Source organism: Bacillus rossius, chromosome 7 (genome assembly GCF_032445375.1).
Source record: "Bacillus rossius redtenbacheri isolate Brsri chromosome 7, Brsri_v3, whole genome shotgun sequence".
Taxonomy (NCBI): Eukaryota; Metazoa; Arthropoda; class Insecta; order Phasmatodea; family Bacillidae; genus Bacillus; species Bacillus rossius.
This window is the reverse complement of record NC_086335.1, coordinates 64,942,145-64,965,523: the sequence shown is the minus strand read 5'-3', so window position 1 is coordinate 64,965,523 and position 23,379 is coordinate 64,942,145. Positions and strand designations below refer to the sequence as shown.

General features: G+C 38.1%; 1 protein-coding gene across 4 annotated transcripts in view; it reads left to right on the top strand.

The window, feature by feature from the left end:
- LOC134534217 (long-chain-fatty-acid--CoA ligase 4) overlaps positions 1 to 23,379 on the top strand; it is a 67,789-nt gene that overhangs the window by 25,031 nt on the left and 19,379 nt on the right. For 2 of the 4 annotated variants that reach the window (XM_063372483.1, XM_063372484.1), the window contains 2 exons: positions 17,948 to 17,975; positions 21,850 to 21,997. In XM_063372483.1, the coding sequence (XP_063228553.1) occupies positions 17,962 to 17,975; positions 21,850 to 21,997 (162 nt within the window). In that variant the 5' untranslated portion in view covers positions 17,948 to 17,961. Of the gene's footprint in view, positions 1 to 10,073; positions 10,229 to 17,947; positions 17,976 to 21,849; positions 21,998 to 23,379 lie in introns of those variants that run through there. The other 2 variants (XM_063372482.1, XM_063372485.1) reach the window with 2 other exon arrangements.

Below are 23,379 nucleotides of genomic sequence, written 5' to 3'. Positions count from 1 at the left end.
CCATTGCTAAGCACATGTATGTCTAAAAGAAAACTACAATAAACCCCAAAAGACAAACACACAAATTATTGTTTGTGGTTTTTTTTTCGTTCTTAGTCCATTTTTCTTTGTTTTTCCTTTGGTTGTTGGCCATATTCCTGTTATGGAATATTATGTGGTGTATATATCCTGTTAACAGCAATTTTTGCTTAATGTGTTTTTTGTCTTGTGGTTTTTTGTAGTTTTCTTCTATAGTCATACATATGCTTAGCAATGGCGTATGTCCAAAAGCTTACATAGTCATGCACTCCCATTGCACAAATCTTTCAAAGATAATTTCATAGTTAACCTGTGCACAAGAAGACCGCTCCAGTCCAGAGGCGATACTGCGCTAGAAGCACTAGCGAGCGTCGCAATTATTCCGCCTCACTAACAGATTCACCCCTGACTAGGAGGCCTCGCCCTCTGAGTACTCTCTCGTGCAGGCAGGAGTCGTATGCGCGTTACACACAACCCGACTTCTTGGTGCCTCACGTCTGTTAAGTTTCGGGTTGCAGTAAAACATTTGTATCCTTAGTGTGAAAACCGGGACAACTAGGAAAATTTAAACAGTTACGAAACGGTATCAGCAATTTTTTTTTAGTTGAAGTATCTTGGTGATTTAAAACTAGCATGTGTACTGTTAACGAACGTGGGATGCAAGGGTGCGTCGCGCGCCACTTGCCTGGCGGCCCCCGTATGGCAACTGACGTCACACGTGCACGCCCTCGGGATTAGAAAAAACCTTTTCACAGGCGAGAGAGCCAAACTCCCGATCGTGCATCTTCGGTTTTTTGTTCATTGTAAATATGGCGGTGTTCATAAAAGGATACTAATGGTCAATTAGGTTAGGTTAGCTACATTATAAATACTTTAAAACATTGTGGACGGTTGATTTGGTTAGGATAGCTACATTAAAGATACGGAAAAAACATGAACATCGGGGTTTGGCTCTCTCGTCTGTGAAAAGGCTTCCCTCGGGATTATAGCGGCCCGGCCTCGTAACCCCACTCCCCCCGCGGTATCCTTCCTCGCCGCTGTTATCTATCCCCTGGCGACCTGACCATTCCGCGTGGAGTGGCACGAACAAGCGCTGCTGTTCTGGATGCTTCGAGCGTCGGGTGGGCCCGGGACGGCGCGACGCGTCACTGCCGCTCCAGTCGGTTCCAGAAAGACTGCCGAGGGTGTAAAAGCGGCGACGTCCGGCCTCCGCGGGCGTTCCGAGAGTTCGGTGTGTGGAGTGAAGTGCGAGATCAGCATCTCCTGGGGTTGGTTATATCGGCTCGATCATTACGGAAACCTTGAATATACATTGTCAATAGTGTATACATAGTAAAATAAAATTGTTTTTAGTTGAATAAGGGCTTGCAACCAAAACATAAATAATATTAAACAATTGGCTATAAAGTTTATAAGAAAAGCCTCTTATAATATCTTAGAATTAAATATTTCGATTTTAAGGCAGTTTTGACTTTTATTATACGATTGTAAAAGTCATTGATATATATTTGAGTTTTAGTTTGTATAGAGGTTTTTTATTATGAGAGTTTATTAATAATTTCACAGCCAAATTGTTTTCAGGTGTTTATTTTTTGGTACATCTAGGTAGGTTGGCCTCTATTGAAATTATCATGCCGACAGAATCAACCCCTCATCGAATTCTGTCAAGTCGTTAGAATACCACTTTCATGTTCTCGTCGTCGACTTGCGGTGTGAACAGCCAGCTGTTCGACCCGGCTACGCCGCGTGCCCGCTGTTCGCCGCTGTTCGCCGCCGGGGCTGGCGAATCGCGGAGTGGCTCGATGGTTTGTTATTTTTAGTGTCGGGTATCGCGACAGCACGCAGCTGCGAGCCGTGCGTATCGCGTTTCCCAGCTCTGGGCAGTGCCGCGGCCAGGTTTTCACGAGAAGCCTAAGATGTCCATCAAGTTCTGTCCCTGCCCGAACACTCCCGAATATTCACCTTCGGCCAACCTCGGGATTTGTTTTATTTTTGCGCAGGAAAAATTAATTCAAATATTAAAAGTGGTCGGTTAGGTTAGCTACATTAAAACACTTTAAAACACTATGGACGGTTAGTTAGGTTAGTATAGCTACATTAAAATAAACAGAAATATAAATATATATAAATGAACCTGAGGTTGGCCGAAGGTGAATATTCGGGCGTGTTCGGGCAGGGACATAACTTGATGTACATCTTAGGCTTCCCACATTTATAAGTCCCGCGCGAACTATCGTTTGGTATGTTTTCAACCGGAACATGCGCAACAATTTTTTCGGTCATTGAGGCGGAGGGAGGAGTTTGCTTTCAAATTCCATTTGATGGATTTTTTTGTCACGGTAAAAGGGGGGGGGGGGGGCGGCGTGTATATCCCATCTCCCATTTGCCTGCGTATGCCATTTCAGAGCTGTAATAAAGTTGACGAGTTGTGGTTAAATCGGTTACCGGAATTTCTTGTACTAAATGTGTATTTGCAAAATAATTTTACTGAAATACCAATCTTTATACATTCTTTTATCAACAGTTAGACATCTTAGATCTACACTTTTCAAATATTTTAAGAAGTATTTATATTAAGATGCATTTTTCGTCTTAGGAATTTATACAGTCGAATGAATTGCGTCTTTATAACTTGAGATTCAATTTGAATTCTGGGCGAATAACTTTCAATTAAAACTACAGAAAAAGTAAACGTATTTTTAAAGAAATTTTGATACATTCTGGGAGCATCGAACTAAGCCATAGTAAAAGTTAGTAGGTACATAAATTTGTCAACCTAAAGAAATTCTTAGTATATATTGTCAATTTGTATTGGATTTGCACTATCGGGCTGCTCTTCAGCAATTTAAGAGATTAACTAGTTTCATAAAAAGAAACCTTTAGATTTTTTGACGCTCTTAAGGCTGTTATGTACAAAGTTTGCGTTACATGACACCACGTGAAATTCTTAATGAGCTTATGTAACTACAACATTGTGCGAATTAATGTGAACACGACAAAAAAATAGTATTTTGGTAATGTCAACACTGTTGTGTCAATTCTGGCAGTTTTGTTAGAAAATCATAATCTTATGATTGCCATTACTTACCGCTAAAAACCCGTACAATTATAATACTTTTAATAGTTTTTAGGTTGTCTTTGAGTTTTTTATATTTTGCAAAAATACCATTTAATTTATAGGGTTTTTACGATTATTTGGCATCATGGATATTACTACTCAAAGTAAAAGACAAAAGATCACGTTTCGTAAGTATACATCAATGACAGAGCAGCATTTCAGTGGAATGTGGTGTGTGCTTGGGTGCTGTAAACAAACTATTAAAGCAGAAGAGAGACGATCAGTTAAGTGCAGCGAATAGGAAAATGTGGAAGAAAAAGGAAGACCGCTCCTGTATAAGATGCCAGCCTTCTGCGTAACAGCAAGTTACATCCAAGAAAAACTACGACCTTCAGCAATCTCTTGAACAAGTTTTGGGTTGAAATCCATGACTGCAGTACGCAGAAGACTCTTGGAACGTAGAAGAAAAGCCACGAGGCCACAAAGAAAGCTACTCTTTGACTGCCACTGATGAAAAATACTGATCGGGCAAAAAAGTCAATTGGACCGAAAATTACTGGAGTAAGGTGCTGTTCTGAGACACTTTCTAGTGCAGGGCCAGCGATCAAAATACGTTCGTAAGGGGGTGGATGGAAAACTTACTGCAGTCCATATTGTACTCTGTCAAACATCTAGTTAAAATGTTCTGGGGCTGTTTTTCGTACTCGGGACCTGACAAACTTATTCCAATAGAAGGAATAATGAATAGCGAAAAATATAAAGCAATGCTAGATGTTTGGTTCAGGAAGCTGGAGAAACTTCCAGCCAACGGAAATTCAATTTTTCAACACGACTCTGCCCCATGCCATACTTCTAAAAAAAAAAAGGTGAAATATTTCAAGGACAAGAAGTTTAAATTTTTGAACTGGCCTGGAAATTCGCTAGATATAAATTCCATTGAGAATTTGTAGACTATCTGCAAGGCCAGATTACAGGAGATGGTATGTACGACGAAAATCAAGATGGTGGAAGCAGTAAGTTATAGCACCTATGGTTTCTAGAGGCAATAAAAAATAATGGAAACATTATGATAAACTCCATGCCGAACAGAGTTAGTCGTGATTTCCATAATTAAATAATAGTATTCAAGCCTTGTTCATGGTTCTAAAGATTTTTTTATTTCGAATAAACAATGTATACGAAAAACATAATTTTATCTTTGAAGATTTGTGCAATGGGAGTGGATGACTTCACGTAAGCTTATGGACATACGCCATTGCTATGCCATTAGCAACGGCGTATGTCCAAAAGCTTGCATCAAGTCAAGAAAAAATCATTGTTTCACATTAATTCCCACACTTTACTATACGCGGAACCAACGCGGGGATGAATATGCCTCAGGATTATTACATTGAGCTGGGCAGACGCTGGCCAGTGTGTACGTGCGGTATGGGATTGGTCAGTGATGTCTCGTCTGGTCGTCGTGACTCTTGGCATCCAAGATAGCGCGGCGCCGGTGAACTCTGGGCGTGAACTCCCAGGGGCAATTAAGTTTCAAAGTTCACCAGTTCAAAGTGCCAATGTGGGGGGACGCGCACTCCTCGTGAGTTGCCCCCGTCCTGGTCGGCCGTCGGTCGCCGCATATAGGCAAGGCAAAACGTTTAAACACATCGATACAACTATCTTTCGATGTATCGATTGAATTTTATCGATGTGTCGATACATTTTGAATGAAACGAAATTATTAAAATAGAAAACATGTTTTTTTTTTTTGCTGAAGAATATTAGTTTATCAACACAATTTGAAAAAAAAATGAAGCAATATGTTTTCTTTTGTTCAGAAAATTATTTATACTAATATATATATGGAACTACCGGTATGGTTTCCCACTTCCGCTTCATTGCATCACCCGCCCGTGCTATTACGTAGTTTTCGCTTAGCGTACTTTCCGTGATAAATAGCCCGACACCTTCCTCAAGAATTAGGCTCATATAAAATATTTTTTTTTTGCAAATGCGTCTGGTTGTTCGAGATTACCGCGTTCACTCTTCAGCTATATTATACTAGTATAGATGAAAAGTTTGTTATATTGAATTAGGGATATATATTGGACTTAACATGAAGGAATTGCCTAATAAAAGTTAAGATATTTCTATCAAAAGTGAATAAAAATAATTTTTTTATTATTTAATAAAGCGTATTTATTTAGATAGTTTTCTCCAATGTTAGTGATTATGTATTTGTTATACGACTTCTGAATGTTAAACGAAAAAGAGCCAACAAACGCACAGGAAAGGAAGAAATGAATAAAAAAATAAGTAATTAATTATGAAATCCAACATTTCCTTTTTTCTCCCTCTTTTTAAATTTGTTTTTCCGAAGTCTTCTGTCCATAATTTTTTACTGCCAAATTTGTTTGCAGATATTTTTTTTTGCTTGAAAAGTATCTTATTCAAATCTGATATTATCGGAACAAAATATATTTGAGATAATTTTGAGCAGATATTATTTATATCAAGTTAATCGATACAAAATTATCGATATTTTAACCTAAAATATTGTCAGATTCCGATGAATCGATATCATTGCCATCCTTAGGCGTATATTACAGTCCTGCACTAAGATTTCCCCTACCTTAAAAACGACATATCGCTGCCTTAGAACCAGATTGTTCTAACACACATTTTGTAAATTTTTCAGGAGAGTGAATTGAAAGTTTACAATGATACATTTTGTATGTACCTTAATTGATTTATATTAACTCGCTGTATTTATTTAGTTTGATAATCGAACAGCCATTCCTGCAAATTAGAAGACAATTACTCATTGAGTTGTTAAAACAAAGTATATAAAGTAAATACGTGCACCGGAGTTATTAGAACAAGTAAGCTGTTCTTTAAAGGAATAAAATTTTGTTAGTGTTTTAACTCCACATTTGTTATTTTGGACCATGCATTAAACTTTTGAAGTTAGGTTTGCCTGTGTATAAAGATTGTATTAATGATCAAAATATGAGAACTTATGGTACTTAATTAATCAATTTAAATGTTACACAAATATAACAGTATGATGATAGGCATTTCAGTTCAAACAATTTATACTAACTACAACTTATTTGAGAATAGTTCCACAATATTTTGTCAGTTCCACTAAAATATTTATAAAATGATTTAATATCCTTTACTTTTGCTGCATCTAGTTGAGGTTTTCCTGTCACAATGGATGGAGATGGCAAAGACGTCTTGCTTTTCTTTGCGCCTCGTGAAGACGTTCGTAAAAGTAAAGACACGTTGTTCAATGGAACAGCGGGCTGTAACGTTGTTTTGAACAAGATAGAGCCTTCTCCCATTTCATAAATTATGTGTTTCACTCTACTGAATGGTACATTGTTCAAATTGGTTAGTTTGGCTACAGTTCTGAAATCCTTGAAAACTCGTATTTGAACTTATTTAAGTTTTTTCCTTGATCGACAGCTTAATAATGGTCTAACTATGGCAAGAGGACTACGTAGTTCAATCCCACGGAAATGCCTTCCAATTACGCTATGGAGACTATCCACCTCTTGCACACAGCTGTGTCCTGGTTCTTGAAATTTTTGTTCAATTTTCTTAACTGAATTGTCATTTCTAACAACAAAGTTTTTCAGAGCTGGCACCATAAGTGAGTTCCTGTTTTGTGGTACACACGAATCACTCCAAAGAATGGTATGCTCTAGAGTAGGTGTTTCTTTCACTATCTCTTCCAAGTGTTTGGTTACAGCTGATGCAATACCTTCATGCCATAAAATGCAATATCCTTGTTTGGTTCTTATATCATATCCTGTTAAGTTATAAACACAAAGTTTACGTTTGTAATAGAAAGCCGATGTACTGGATTGTGGACATGAAAGTACCTTCTGAAGATCGAAACACACTACTGTATAGTTAATGAGATGGAAAATTTCAGCCTTATCTTTAAGTTTCTCTTCTCTAGCAAAAACTTTTCTTCTTGATGCTTATTAAACACCTGTTTTTCATTTGGTATGCTTTCAGTATTTTCCTTTAGAGTTTCTAACTCTTGACACGTATCACATAGGTCAGTTTTTTGTACATGAAACCCTATGTTATTACAATGTTTATTTTTGGAGTTACTACAGTAATGGAGTTGGAACAATATGGTTCTGTGTGGACTATCTTGTATGGAGTTAGAACGTGTTGTTTCTGACTATTGTAATGAAAATATTTTGACTCGGCTGCTACACATGGGTAGAGAAATATGAGTTAGAACAATCGATGTAAAAAAAAAACAGAAAAATAGACAAAGTGGCGTTAGAACAGTCTGGTTCTAAGGCAGCGATATGGCTATGATAACCTAATTTCTAATTTATGATTGACTTCGTGGTCGTTTATTCTAGCTAGTTAAAACGGGCAGCCATGTCATATAACCTGAATTTTTCAATAGGTAGGTATCTTCCGCATTTAGATTTTTGGTTAGGAATCTATGCAGATTGATATTTACCCAGGGTGAAAGTGTTCTATGTATTTACTTAAAATACATGACTGGTTGAACCTAAAAATTTCATTTTAGTTGGTTACCTTGAATTCTACACATAGCAGAAATATTATGAACTTTAATATATACATACTAAATGTAATTTTTACGAGCCAACACTAAGCGGTTGTACAGTTATAAAAAATTTAGTTATGAATAAATTTATATAGACTGGAGTTGTAAGTCAACACGTGATTCGCACACGACAGGACAAATTTAAATCATCCCACTACTATACATATCTTAAGTACACCAGTAAATCTTGATATTTAATTTTCAATCGTAAACCCAACCTCTACGATTGGACCGCAATCTAGACTAGTCACATTAATGTCTTTAATCTTGATTATAACATCTGCGTAATTTACACCGAAGCGGGGATATTCGAGCTAAGTGTTGGCGAGTTCAGTAGACTGGAGGGCCTGACCACGACATACGTATGTTTGTTGGGATAGTAATCGGGCGTGGCCTGTGTCCCGCCTGTTTGCTTGGAGTAGTTTTCTGAGGACAAAAATCAGCATGGGCAGGGCCCAGGCTCTGGGAGTCCATTGGCTACCACTACCACCCGCTTCATCCCTGTTCACCCCCGCCCTCGCTAGCTGACGTAGTTCTCGAAGCATCGGCACTGGAGCGGGCAAACTGTAATTTTTTTTCTTTTTTTTAAGTAGTATGTGGCCTACAGCTTGTCGCCAACGGCCAAAGGGTCATTATTTTCCAGTGAAAACATCAATTTCAAGTCGTTATCAAATATCAGAATGGATATTGTACACCCATGCCTTACCCGGGACTCGAACCCAGGACCCCTCGCACCGTAAAGGTAGGTTTACGATTGAAAATTAAGAATTCAGAATTAAGACTTAAGACTTAGTCGTGTACTTACCATATGACTATGTAAACTAGTGGAATGGTTTATGATTGTCGTGTGTGAATTTTGACGGGTCGTGTGCGAACCATATGATATAAGACTTAACGAAAAATATAAAATATAACCATTTCTGTTAAGACTTGAGGGAAGCGACCAATCACAACAAACCGGAACCTTTCAACCGGAAGTTTGTCTTATTATTGGACCGAGCGAGGCAGTATTTTGGGTTAGAATTCGTATATTTGTCATTAGTAATCATCATCCATTTCGAAAAATAGATATCCCATTTGTCAATAACCTATTTCAAACCTGCTTCTCAGTTTCGAACAATGGTCGACCATGTGTTTTGTGCTGTGATTGGTTAGAATTAACGACTTATATGTCAATCATAAACTGGAAAATGTAGTTTTGCCTTAATCGTGTGCTCGATGTTAAGTTAAAATTCTTAAGGAAATCAATCGTAAACCCAGCTTAAGCCGGTGTGCAAGCGACTACGCTACGGAGGTCGGCTGGCAAACTGTATACATTTACATTAAATGGTTGTCGCTTCCGCGAGACCTGATTGCAGCGCATTCCGCAGCTGGTGCTCGGCAGTTTGATGTGTGTACACCCGGAGCGCTGAGTCAGGTGCGGTCTTTTGTTTCCAAACACTGCTTCGCGGAAATGGAAGAATGTTACGATGGCCGCACGTCAGCTGAACTACTTTGCATTGTTATGCATTCTCTGATGACGTAATGCTAGAATGTCCTCTTTTATTCCCAGCCCTATTCGTCGAAGCTTGTTTAACCATTTGTGTTCTTTAGAAAGAAAAAAACAATGAAATTTCAACCACATCCCAACTCATGGAGTCATAGTCATAGTCGTCTTGGTGTTTTTAAATTTCATAGCGTTTAAAGTAATTGAAACGGCCTTACTGTACATTTGACTACTATAAATAAATTTTCGTAATGAGTTTGCTTTTGGGATGACATTTTCACGGAAAAGGGTTTTTCGTTCTCGTTTTATGTAATATTAGATTACGTATATTTAGCGCTAAATCTCGGCAAGTGCAGATGTACCCATAACGTTGCTGGAAAGTCTTCTTGCTGGTTTTATGTGGTTGTCTATTTGTTTATTGGCTTGTTACTTTCGTATTGTCTAGCCAATTAATGTTTGCTAGGATATAACAGGGTGGCCGGCAACTGAGGAAAATGGGCAAAACCTGGAAAAGTCAGGAGATTTTCAGCATCAAGGGAATTCGGTGAAAAATAATGGGATGCCTTAGGAAATATTTTAAATGACGTTATTGAAAAATTAGTTACAGTAGAGACTTATTAATTTGTAAGGTTCCATGTGAAACATTCTTCCCCTTTTCAACTTTTTATCATTTACAAAATTTTCCTGACATTGTTTACTCATAAGTACCTATTTAATTACTTTGACCACACGCCACTGAATTTAGTGCTATAAAATGTTTCCTGCAATATTGAAGTGTGGCAATTTGGAATGTTTTGTAGTTATAGGATACTAAATATCTGTGGTAGGGGAAAAATATTTACCAAGCCTGGTAAAGTGTAATAATTTTCGCGCGGCTTTGCCAGCCGCTGTGATGGCACATGTGTCGTGTGCTCTGGAAGTATTTTTGCGATGGGCGGAGCATGTGCATATCGCTGTTGACAACGCGCGGTCCCTCTGTCGCCTTGGACTCTGACACTGACGACTCAGCTTCGCGATTGGCACAGCCCTGCTCAGTGGCCGGTCTCAAAGGCCGTGGAACACAGCAGTTTGGACTCTCTCGGTACGTAGATGTCAATTAAGAGATTTGAATTAAAATTGTTTGCAATGCTGCTTTCATAGTATCGAAATTTGTGAAAATATTTTAATGAGCCGATATCAGTTAAGGTACCGGATTTGAAAAACGCTACTTTAAAGTTCGTCTTCCATACGTATGCCATACGTATTACTACGCTTTTCATTTACGAATTTTTTGAGATAAAAAATCTGAAATTTTTTAAATGCTTATTCGAAATATTTTATCAGTGTAGTTGGGCTTTACTGCTCACTAAATTTCATGCCCTATTATATGAAGGTAATAAAGGTAATAAACATAGGAATAATTATCGTGGGGCTATGTATTTTGGTAAGACTATTTTGCTGTTTCATTTCGTTTGCGAAATATGTGGCAGTGATGTGGTATTCGTGTATATAACCCTATAATGAGAAGACCTGTAAATAGTTAATGCTGAAAATTGAGTTAACTTCAGGAAATGTTATAAATCGTATGTAACAAATAGTGTAGTAAAGCTATGGTTCATAGATAAAGGAAACTGCCCCTCTTTTTTCTTCAAATCATTTTGCAGAATAGGTAACATTGCTTGGTGATGGAGTATAGATGTTTTGCTGCATCTGGAACCACGAATTAAAAGGAAATGCAATCGAGAAAGATCTTAAAAAATAAATTAGTTGATACGAGTTTCGTTTAATAGGTTTTCATTAAATCAAATATGCCTAATTTTTTAATGTTCCTTCATATTTAAAACAATTGGTAGGATCTATCCCACCAAAACACCTACACTGATAAAACAAAAGAATCTTGCTATGTTAAAGATTCAAGTAGTACACACCCTAACTACTCTGCAACTTTTTTCTGTTTGAATGTTTATTCCCTTTAGTCTACTTGCCAATGTTGATTTGCGGCATATTGATATAATTTTTTCAACGATTTGAGAACAATCCTGAACACGTGATTTCAATCAGTTGGATTTTATTTAAATCCTAAGTTAGTCTTGATTATAAATGGGATTTGATTAGAATCATAGCAACCCTAGATGAAGCAGTGCACTTTGTCATTTAAATGTTTGAGGTTTTGCACATTACTTTCAACTGATTTGCAATCGGCAGAATCTTTCGATTTAAAGATGTTTCCACCATACCAAATATCGAGTGCAGACTCTTAAAAAACGCTACCTATTGGCTGATTGTCTCCCCCCCCCCCCCCCCTCCACAGTTTCTGATCGTAACTTTAAAGATTTTTGTGAAAACACTTGTTTCTGAACACGATGTGTCCGACATCCCTTTTCTTTACTCTTACCAAGCGTATCCAGTAGTAGACGATAAACGAATAGGGATGGGGGAGGAAATTTTTTTTTCAGTTTCGTTCTTGCAGATGCTGTCCTCCTCCCCGCCCCTCCTTGGGAGACGTAAGAAGCACATAGTTCTGCCATTCCCGATTACACCCTAACAATTCACCTTCGGCCAACTTCGGGATTTGTTTTATTTTTGCGCAGAAAAAATGAATTTAAATATTAAAAGTGGTCGGTTAGGTTAGCTACATTAAAACACTTTAAAACACTATGGACGGTTAGTTAGGTTAGTATAGCTATTTTAAAATAAAGAGAAATATGGATATTTATAAATCCGAGGTTGGCCGAAGTTGAATTGTTCGGGTGTAATCGGGCAGGGACAGAACTTGACATCTTAGGCTCCCCCCCCCCCCCCTCTTGGCGTATGTTCATCCAACTCTGCGCATGCGCCCTTGCCTCGTTGCCCCGACTACCCAGGCACAGCTTTAGAGAAAACCACGCGATTGTATACTGCTTATGACATCAGATTGGGCTCTGTTAATAAAATAAATAATTAAAGAATTCGTTGAGAGTGGATTTTTAATCTTCCTTTTTTTTAAGTAAAAAAAAATAAAATGACTAAACGCGGGTGTTCAGAATATGTAGGCATGAAACTGGTTACAGATTCTTGAAATCACTCATGGGCCTTGCATTACACATTTTAAATGATTTCGGACATGTCATGGTAACCGCTCCGATTTCCTAGTCGGTGTTTGTGTGTCAGTGAGGCGGGATGATAAGCGCGACGCTCGCTGGTGCTTCTAGCGCGGTGTCTCCTCTGGACTGGCGCGCAGTCTTCTCGTCGTGCACAGGACAACTGTGATGTTTGAGCGGTGACTGTGAAACATTATATGGCAATATGGCATAGACAGTAAGTTAAAGGTGTCAAGCAAGTCCCTTTTTAAGTGCTTTCAAGAATCTTGACCGGTTGTATTAAGCCCAAGAAATTATTCTGAAAACACGTTTTTTTTTTTTTTTTTTTTTTTTTTTTTTTTTTTTTTTTTTTTTTTTTTTTACCATTTTAACTTATCTAAAAGTAAAGTTTGAAAACTTAATTCCGAAATCAAAATTAAGTTTTCGGCCCTTGGCGAATTCTTAAACGCATTTCGTGAACGGATATCTTTAGTAGTTTTGAAATCGCGTTGTTTTTTCCTGAAGCTCTGTGCACCGTGTGTGTGCCCGGGAGTTAGTCTTTCATCCGTGAAGAGAAACCTGCGTGCCAGTTCACATCTTGGGCGCTTATAGGCGTCGCTGCTGCTAGACGCATCGCCCGAGACTAGGCGGCCCGTCGTGTCTTTGGTGGAGGTGAAGGTGTTACCGGCGGGAGAGGTGAAGAGGACTGTATCTCGCTCTCCCGCCAGATAACAAGCCTCGCCGCCTGCACTTTGTGCCGCGCGGGGCGATAACCGGTCGCCCTCGTTGCCAAGGAGGTGTTGGGGGGGGGGGGGGGGGGGGGGGGGGGGGTCTGGCGCCGGGACAACGTTCAACCCGAGCTGCACTTTGCTTCGTGTGGCGTGAGCGCTGCTTGGGCCCGGCCGCACCTGGTCCGGTTTGCTTCCCGATGTTGCTTTTGTTGCTTTTGTTGCTGGGGAAGAGATTTATTTTTTTACTAACGGGATTTCGGAGGTGCGTAAGTACCTATCTGGGTGTCTTACTTAACTGACAAAAAACTTTAGTTCTAAACTTTATAACAAAAAAAATTGGTTGTCTGTAAAGTCGGTTTACGGACGATAGTTTAACGTGACGTCATAACAAAACATTGATTAAATGATTGCGTACTTTTAGGGATAAAATTGAATCATTTTTATTGAATTATCACTTTTGTATGGATACAAAGGAGTGAAATGAAATCTACAATTTAATTGTTAAATTTACTTTTATTTGCACTCATTAATTCAAATATGTTTATTACTTTAACGAAGAGATTATTTTAACTATAACTTTTATACATGTTTTCTATTTAACTTCTTCCAATCTGTGTTATTCTGTTAAGGATAGGACGATGATAGGAAAAGTAGGAAACGAATTGGAGTGTTTCAAGTTTAATGTGACTCGAAAAAGTCAAATCGATGGTTGTTCCAATCGAGTGGAAGAGAGATAGATGGGGCACAAGCGTACAATGGGCGTAACGGGACAATGTGCGCAACGGGACATTTTTTCGTGCGTGCAGCCGGTGTTCATCGATTTATTAGACGTCACGTCAAAAAAAAAAACTGCCCCGTAAGATGGTCAGCGCTATGCTAATTCTTCCACAGAACCATCCATACCTGCTGCCATGAAAGTCCTTTCAAGGATATTTCTATCGTGTGGCAGTAGTGCCTTCAGACAGTACAGAACCGACGCATGTTCAATTGGTATGTTGGTTTTACCACGAGTGTATTTTCCTCACTGATAACTGCATAGTCTTTCCTCGCGTCGACCTCTGCTAGGCTTGTCTGCAAGGCAGTGTATTGTTGGAAGCCAGGCGTAGTGACACGCGGTAGATAACCTGGCGACACCACCAGGGCGTATCTGCAGGTAGACGCTGACTTGTCTTCCCCTGTTGCCACCTGTGCTCGTCGAGGCTATGCCGCTACCGAACACGAAGCAGTGCAATCTATTGGTATATGTATGCAACGGTAGGATCGGTCTGTATGTTTGATAAATCTCTGATCCACACATTTGTGGTTGCTTATTCTGGTTTGCTGTCCGCGAATTTATTTAGCAGTACTCGATTTCTGCCGAATGGAATGATCATTGTTGAATGATATTCCTTGTAGAAATATCGACGCAAAAAAAAGAAGAAAAAAAAAGAAACTGTGCATACAGGAAATTTTTCGGTGGTAAAGGGATTTTGAAAATTAAAAAAATTAAAATTTTCACAAGTATTAAAATTACTTAAATTACTATTACCACTCACACTTGACTTAAAACATATTAGAATTACTGAGTGCAAATACAAGTAAATTTATCAATTAAATTGTAGGTTTCATTTCACTTTGTATCCATACAAAACAGTGATAATTCAATAAAAATGGTTCAATTTTATTCATAAAAGTATGCAATAATTTCATCAATGTTGGGTTAGTTACGTTAGTCACGTTAAACTATCGTCCGTAAACAGACTTTACTGACAACCAATTTTTTTTAAGGCTGTTATTGTACGCCCGGAATCCACCGCACGACCTTACCTGCGCTGCCGTCTTGTCTGGTGGTTCGTGAGATTAATCATGGACTCGACGCGGCGACTAGTGATTCACCATATAAACCAGTGTAAATATGGTTGCGCGCGACTACCAGTGGGATCCGGGCCACGCAACCATTGTACTCTCTCCCTTTGGAATACCGCCCTTAGTGTAATGTAATCGGTGTCAAATGTTTAGTAAATGATTAATTACGATGACTTACGAGAGTTTTTACACCAAATATATTACACTACCAAATTATGTTAGAACAACAAATGCACGAGTACTGTATACAAATTTTACTATTAGCCCTTAAAATAAAAGTAATGAAAAAAAAATCATGGCCTTGTGTGTACATGGAATGCACGTTGACATTGTTGGTTAAAAAAAAAAAAAAAACAGCGCTATCAGCTGGGCTCGAATTTCAAGTTTACTTAAATCAAAATAGAATTTCGAATCTGCAGAGGGTCGTTTAAAATTCTCCGTACATTTTGCTGTCGCCGAGCTTGGCTGTGCATGAACGGATCGCGGAACTATTCCAAAGCTGTTTGGGGTAAGAATATTTATAAAGCATATTCTATAACTTGGTTGTGCAATGAACGTAATGAAAACACACACCGGTGCCGCGAGGAAAGCCTTCTTTTCACAGACGAGAGCCGATCGTGCATCTTCGTTTTTTTTTGTTCATTGTAAATAAATATGGCGGTGTTGATAAAAGGATACTAATGGCCAATTGGGTTAGGTTAGCTACATTATAAATACTTTAAAACATTGTGGACGGTTGATTTGGTTAGGATAGCGACATTAAAGATACGGAAAAAAAGCATGAACTTCGGGGAACTACGGGTTTTGGCTCTCTAGTCTGTGAAAAGGCTTCCCGTGCGGCGATGTCTCGCTTGGAGCTCCCGGCGATGCAAATGGCAAGCGGGTAGGAGCGTCGCGGCTGGACGGAGTCGATAATCGCCGTCGCCTCGTCCACGATGTTTCCCGCAGCGGCGCGCAACGCGTCATTGACGGCGCCTCCCGCGCGGGGGGAGACTACTTTGTTTCGTTCCTCCTCGTCGACTGCCCATCGCGACAATCGACTCCGGCAGATCCCACCAGGACAGCGAACTATCTCAGGCTCGCTCCTGATCTGTTCTTGGCGACTACGGCGTGTCCATTGGCGACTACGGGAAGCCTTCTTTTCACAGACGAGAGAGCCACACCCGAAGTTCCCCGAAGTTCATGCTCACTTTTTTTTTCCGTTCTTTCCGTTATATCTCATTGTATAAACCGGCGTGGCATTAAATTTTGCGGTTGATTAGGATAGGTTAGCTACATTATGAATACTTTAAAAAATTGTGTATGGTTGGTTATATTAGGTAAGTATAGCTACATTAAAAATACTATAAAATCATTTTATGGTTGCTTAGCAAATAACTTTTTAATATGTAGCTATCCAGGGCTAGGAAACCGTTTACATGGTTTCACGGTATCTTTAATGTAGCTATCCTAACCAAATCAACCGTCCACAATGTTTTAAAGTATTTATAATGTAGCTAACCTAACCTTTTACAATGAACAAAAAAAAAAAAAACGAAGATGTACGATCGGGCGTTTGGCTCTCGTCTGTGAAAAGGCTTCCCGCCCGTTTAGACTTTAAATTAATAGTTTAACGTCCGTGATGTCGACTCTGCAAGTCCCATCTGGATAAGAAACGTAAATAACTATCCACCCGGGGCAATAACTCGTCTTGACGCCCCCCCCCCCCCTTTTTTTTTTTCAAACCAGCTAAACCAAAACCTTTCCAGACACCTCTTACCGCCACCACAGTAATCCCTCTATTCGAAAATATTTTTTATTCAACTTGGATGGTAAATATATATATATTTTGCAGTCATTTCATTTTTAATACATCTCAAGTTTGATAGGTTCGTGAACACCAGTTTTTTTTTAAATGTTTGACGATATGCCATGTATATCTTTCACGACAAAGGATTTGTTCTCACATCCCTACTCCGCAGGAGGCCATGGCTGTGCTTCACTTGAACTACGTGACGTGTCTTGCGTGGACGGTCGCCGCGCGTAGAAGGGTTATCCCTGGAGCAACGCCCCCCTGGCATTAGCCCTCAAGGCCGGGCCAGGGCGGACGGGAGTTTCCCGTCATTACCCGCCCTGTGCGCTCCCCCTCCTACCCAGACGCCACGCGCTCTCACGGCGCGAGGCGCAACCCATTCATTGGATTAATCGGTTAATCGATTCGCGTCATAGGAATCGCTCGGAATCTGATAACTCGGTTTTTACATGCTTTATATTAGCTTCACCTGTATGTTTGTCTGTCCGTCTGTAACTCTTTCGACTAAGAGTGAGTGTTTTAAAGAATATCAAAATAAAAAGTTAAAAATAAATATAGTTTAAAAAACTAAAGAAACATGCTTTTAAAGATTAAACTAAAAAGTAAAAAAATAATTTTAAAATTTAATTTATGACAATAGTATATAAGCAATACTAGTATAAATGAGAAAAAAGCATGGGGCGCTTAATATACAAAAAATATGGCAAAAAGCGCCTCAAGCTTTTTTCTCATTTATACTAGTATTGCTTATATACTATTGTCATAGATTAAATTTTAAAATTATTTTTTTACTTTTTAGTTTAATCTTTAAAAGCATGTTTCTTTAGTTTTTTAAACTATATTTATTTTTACATCTGCCCCCCCACATTTTACATGAAATGTGCCATAGCTATTCAAAAAATAAATTGTGCTGATAGCATGAAAAGGAGTAAGTATGATGAACTCTTTTAAGTAAAAGAATATAAATTAATAAAACTTAATGGAATATGGTTTGTTTTCAATGAGAAGCTGGATTTTAGTGGATTAATAACTTTATTGCTTTCTGCTATTAGGCCTGGCAGGAGTGTGAAGTGAAAGGCTTTCCTCTGGAAACTTGTTAAGGCAAATTACTGTAGTTATTAGTTCCACAATAAATAACTTTCTCCCTAGTTTTAGTACATAAAAAAAATTAAAATAAAACTTCCTAAAAAATGTGAAGTCCTGTACTATTTTTTTTTTTTCAGGTAAATTCTATATCTAAGTTTCTTGTGTTTTATCAATTAAAATGCTTGTTGCATTGTCATAGCTGCTGTGTGAAGTGTGTGAAGTTCACTTGCTTGTGTGTTTAAGTTAGTTTTTCTGGTTTAATTGTATCCATATAGAACATTATGACATGAAATTTTTTTTTATTTCAGAAAGTTAATCGGACATGTCTGACGATGAGTGAGTACAGAAGGATACTTGCATGTCCAAATGCACGTGGTAGTGTTTGCCTGCGCAAGTAGCTGTGGCACGGAATTTGTTGAATTTTTAGTGCACACCCTTGCTGCAATCATTTGTTCACATTATAGCTGAGGACTCTTTTGTATATTGCAGTTACAGGCCATATGCATGTTCTGTTGAATTATTTTCTTACCGTGCTCTTCTTTCCCACTATTTTTTTTATAGCTTTCTCGTGTGCCTCTTCCCATTTTTCTGTACTCTCATTTGCTGTAATAGTGCATTTTATCTACAGTTTAATGTAGTGCAACCAGATTGAGCTAGTTCACATTATGGTAGATGTTATCTTTTGCATCAACATGTTAAGATTTTAATGTTTCGTAATTAGTTCATGAAAATTTTGACTAAGCTGTACATAGCTTTGAATGTCTTGTTCGTAACATAAGTTAAAAAATGGTAAGTTTTAATGGGAAGTAAATGATTATGTTGGAGATTAGTTAGTAAGTAGTCACTGGTTAGGTTAAATTCTGATCCCTTGCAAAGACTGGTTATCAGTTAATACCACTGATAAAAATCTTAAATTTTGTTTCTGAAGCTTTTTCCTTGGTTTTATAGGATTTCTGTTATGTTGTGCTAAGTAACTGCAAGTTTTATCATTTAGATACTTTGAGATAAAGTAAAACTTAGCAAGAACTCTCTTGACTTGATGTAAGTTTTTGGACATACGCCATTGCTAAGAACTTTTTCTGTTGAAGAAAAACTAATAAATAAAATAAATAAATAAAAATACCCAAAAAAAGACAAAAAACACAAAATTAAGCAAACAATTGCTGTTGTCAACAAGGATATGAAATCCACAAAATATTCCGAAACAGGAATATGGCAAAAAAAAAAGTACTAAGAGAACGAAAAAAACCCACAAATGATAACAAAAATATTGAACCCAAAATAATTCAGCACAACAGTTGAAACGAGACAAAAACATGACAAAACGAAAAGACAAACAAATACAATAGTTTTACCAAAACAGAAACAAGCGACGTTTCGGGAACTGCTATCTGCTCCCGTCCTCAGGCAGACGCACATGGTACGGAAACACAGGTGCGACTGAGAAGGGTTTCCCCCCCCCCCCCTAACCTACTGGAAAATGAGGGTATTTATCAGAGAAAGGGCTACATCTTGCTCAGCCAATGACAGACGAGCTGTCTCCCCATTGGCTGTGCACCATGTAGTTAAAGCGGATTGGTTATGGTGGGTTGAGTATTGGCTATTGTTTTGTGCTGCAGGGATGTTTCTCTCTTTATCAAAGGGATCCACATATTTTTTAATTCAATGCTCTGCTGGCTGAAAATATTTTTATTGCTAATAATGAAGGCTGATTCTTTGATTTTCCTTTTTATTTTATCGGATTCCTGTATGAGTGGTGTGGAGTCTTCCCAAAGAATTTATGCGACTATTTTCCCATTTATGTTCAAGTCTGGATTTTAGGGTTTCACCCTTCTTGCAGTTGTTTTTGTGTTCTTTGATTCGGGTGGATAGAGCTCTGCCAGTTTCACCTATGTACATGTGGCCACATTCACAGGGGATCTGATACACACAGTTGTGAGTTTGTAATTTTTCTGTGGCTGGTTTCACCTTGGTAACAATACTTTTAATAGTAGATTTAGAACGGAATGCTGTTTGAAGTCCATATTTGTTTCCCAGGCGTCTTATTTTTTCTGAAAGCCCTTGAACATATGGAATAACTAGGGTTCCTGCAGATTTCTCAGTTTCTGTGAATTTGAGTTTTTTTTTTGCCATTCCTGTTTCGGAATATTTTGTGGTGTTCATATCCTTGTTGACAACAGCAATTGTTTGCTTAATTTTGTGTGTTTTTTGTCTTTTTTGGGTATTTTTATTTATTTTATTTATTAGTTTTTCTTCAACAGAAAAAGTTCTTAGCAATGGCGTATGTCCAAAAACTTACATCAAGTCATGCACTCCCATTGCACAAATCTTTTAAAGATAAAGAGAACTCTCTTGTTATCTTTGTGATCAGAACTAGAGATGATTGTTTCTTGAGTTGGGATAAGTTAATTTGCTATCCAAAGTAAGATTAGCTTCCTTCTACACTGACCTTAGTTCAACCAGACATTGTGGTAAAGTTGTGGGTCTATATTTGTCCAGGTATTCCATTTGACTTTCTTCCCCTCATTTGTAACATAGTAGTGCATTTATTGCACTGTATACTTCAGTGAAACTCACTCCGTAAAATAAATTGTTATGGAGAGCAATTTTTCTTAAGATTCTTCCTTTGTTACTCGGCTGTTTGTTACTGACATTAACATGTCAAGACTCCTTATTGGTTGTAGATAAGTTTTTTTCCTTCCTAACTTGTCATTTATCTCAAACTTCATGAATATGAAACTATTGGATTCTGTACTAGTGTTCGGTACCACTATAAAGTGTGTAACATGGTGTTTCAAATTACTGTAAATAGTGAATTTTTAACCAAAATATTTTTTATGTTTCGAATGAACAGATATGTCAAACTAAGTTTTGTTGTGTGATAGTGTCCACTTTGCATGGCATTCCAAGATTTTGATTGCTTTCATACGTCTCCCTTATTCTGTTATAACTACATTGTCTTTAATTTGTAGATTAATTCTTTGGAGTGTAGTCAAACATAATACATAATTGAATATACTATAAGAACTTCAAATTTACTGCTATAAATTGGAAATTATTTTGTGGTATCCCTTTCAACCGCTGTGCCATCTTTGTAGCTTGTTCTCTTACCTTGTTCTACATATCTGGCCAGGAAGGGGAACAGTGATGTTCCGGGTATAGAGTTACACAGTCATCTGTGTCAAGGCCGCCCGCGGAGCTGCTCATTTAGTGTCTGACCGCATGGCAGGCCGCGAGCGAGCACAGCTGATTGTCAACATGCCCGTACTTCAGTACCGGGTTGGCTTGTGGCTGATCACACTTTCTGAAGCTCTAATCATATTGTACCACTATTTGTCAAAATAGTGCCATGGGCCTTATAAACTTGAGTTAGGTCACACATGTATAAAGAAGTTTTTAAATTGTGGCTAATATTCCTCCATTATAAAGCCAATTTTCTAGGTGTTGCCAGACTGGAATCAAATCACCCACATTTATAATTATTAATTATTTTAATGTGTACATCACGGTTGCTGTGTCGTAGTGTTTATTATTACTGAAATGTTTCATTGCCAATTTTCATGTAAAGATTTTCTTTCTGAATGGATGTTTGTGATTTAGGGCTTGAAGTATTTACTTAAGGGTCTTCAGGGATAAAGGCTAGAGATGAGTTTAACCCCCCCCCCGAGATACATTCGGCATAGCCAAGATTTGTGGGATACGGTGGGCCAAAGTGAGTTATAAGAACATACTTTGGATAGTTTAGGGGTTCGGGGGCAACTGATGCACCCCACTCAAACCCAAAATAATTCCTGGAAATTTAAAAAAAATAAATGTTTAACTCTTGAGGCCCTGACCCTTCCACTTAAGAAAGATGCTTTCCACTATCATTATGACTTGTAATTTTTTTAAAAGTGTACTTTTGCTTATCAAATGGCTATAGATACACACAATTGTAATTATCAGCTGGTAATGATTTGCATTATTACCAACAAAATATCTGGGTTGGGGGGGGGGGGGGGGGGGGTTCGTAATGTCCCTACCTTGCCCCTACTTGACTGTCTTTGCCTGAGAATGTAAAGCTCATGCAATGTCATGTTTTTTACTTTGCTGTGAATCACACCCAGATCGCCCGGGTGATTGGGTGATGTAATGGCATGATAACCATGACTCTTGTTAACTTTACTTTTGCACGCTGTCCGTGTAAACTTAACGGAATTTGTTGTTGCAGGAATAACATGGTTACGACCAGTCTGTGGGTCGCGGGCACGATCGGTGCCTTGAAGGCCCTCGTCTTCGTGTGCGACATCATCACATACCCAGTCTACTACATGCTGCACCGGCCGCGGGAGAAGTTAAACATGTCGCAGAGAGTGAAGGTTAGTACAGATCCTGTACCTTTACCATTCGTACCTATTGATAGAATTGTAGCTTAAGAATTAAATGGGGAATGCTGTATTTGAAATTTTTTGCTTATTAAAAATCTTTTTTTTTATTCAGTTATAACTGCATTGTGTCTTAAGTAACTTAGGAAATTTTGTTTAGGTGATATGATGTCATTATACAATTTTTTTTTTTTGGGTGCCAGTCTTAAGGTCTCCGGCTACCTGGTCACACATACGGTGCGCAGAGCTTCAGGAAACAACGCGATTTCAGAACTACTCAGGATATCCGAGTGGGGTAGTAAGGTAATTTCGTGACACAGGTAATTTCGTGACATTTTTTATGACGTTTGTAACTAAAATACCAGCGGTTTTTTGGAGCTGAATTTTGGTCTGGTAGTTTCAGCGTTCTCCGCTAAATAGTGTGGTATGTATCGTTCGTGTCTTGGAATGCGTCAACGTCACAAAACAAAAGTTTTCGTAAAAGTGAGCAAAGTTTCGTTAAATATGAGTACTCTTTTGCAGGTTTAACTTCGAATATTCATAAAAGGATCCATGTACATGGTATGTTAGCATTTAATACACAGTTTTGTAGAGAATATAAACCTCTTAAAGTGTGAATAATTGTATGATTTTGTGCTTCTGCATACAGTTGTTATTGCTTATGTTGTTCATGGCGTTTCTTAGCATTTTTGTCCTTGCTAAAGATAAATTTTCAAAGCCTTTAATATGAATTGATCTTGTAAGTTTTCTAAGCTTGTTAGAACAAAATTATTATGAGAGTTTGTGTTGTAAATTAAGTTTACAATAACTTAGTTTCACTTAGAAAGCTAATTATAGTGTGTCACGAAATTACCTATATCACGAAATTACCTATATCACGAAATTACCTATATGCTATCACAAAAATACATTGGCTATTTTTTTATTTTAAAGTTGAATGATGAATAAAGCAAGAAAAAATACAGCAAATATGACTCCAGACAGTTAATTGCAGCTGCTGAATTAGTTAAACAACAAAATTGTTCACTTTATAAAGCCTCCGAGGAAACGGGTGTGCCATGGAGTACACTAAGAGACTATTTAAAAAATATCCCCTGTAAAAACAGAAATGAACCTCTGCCAAAACTAGGAAGACCATTCGCTCTCACTTCAAACCTAGAAATTAGTCTGTATAATTACATCATAGAGATGCAAGAGTTAGGATTTGGTTTAACTGTTTCTACAGTAAGGAAAGTAGCACATGAACTCGCAAAAAGTGCCGGCCGTGAAAATTTATTAAATTCTGACTGTGAAAGTGCTAGCAAATGGTGGTGGACAAATTTCAAGAGTAGGTACAACCTCTCATTAAGAGCTCCAGAAAACCTTGCAGCATACAA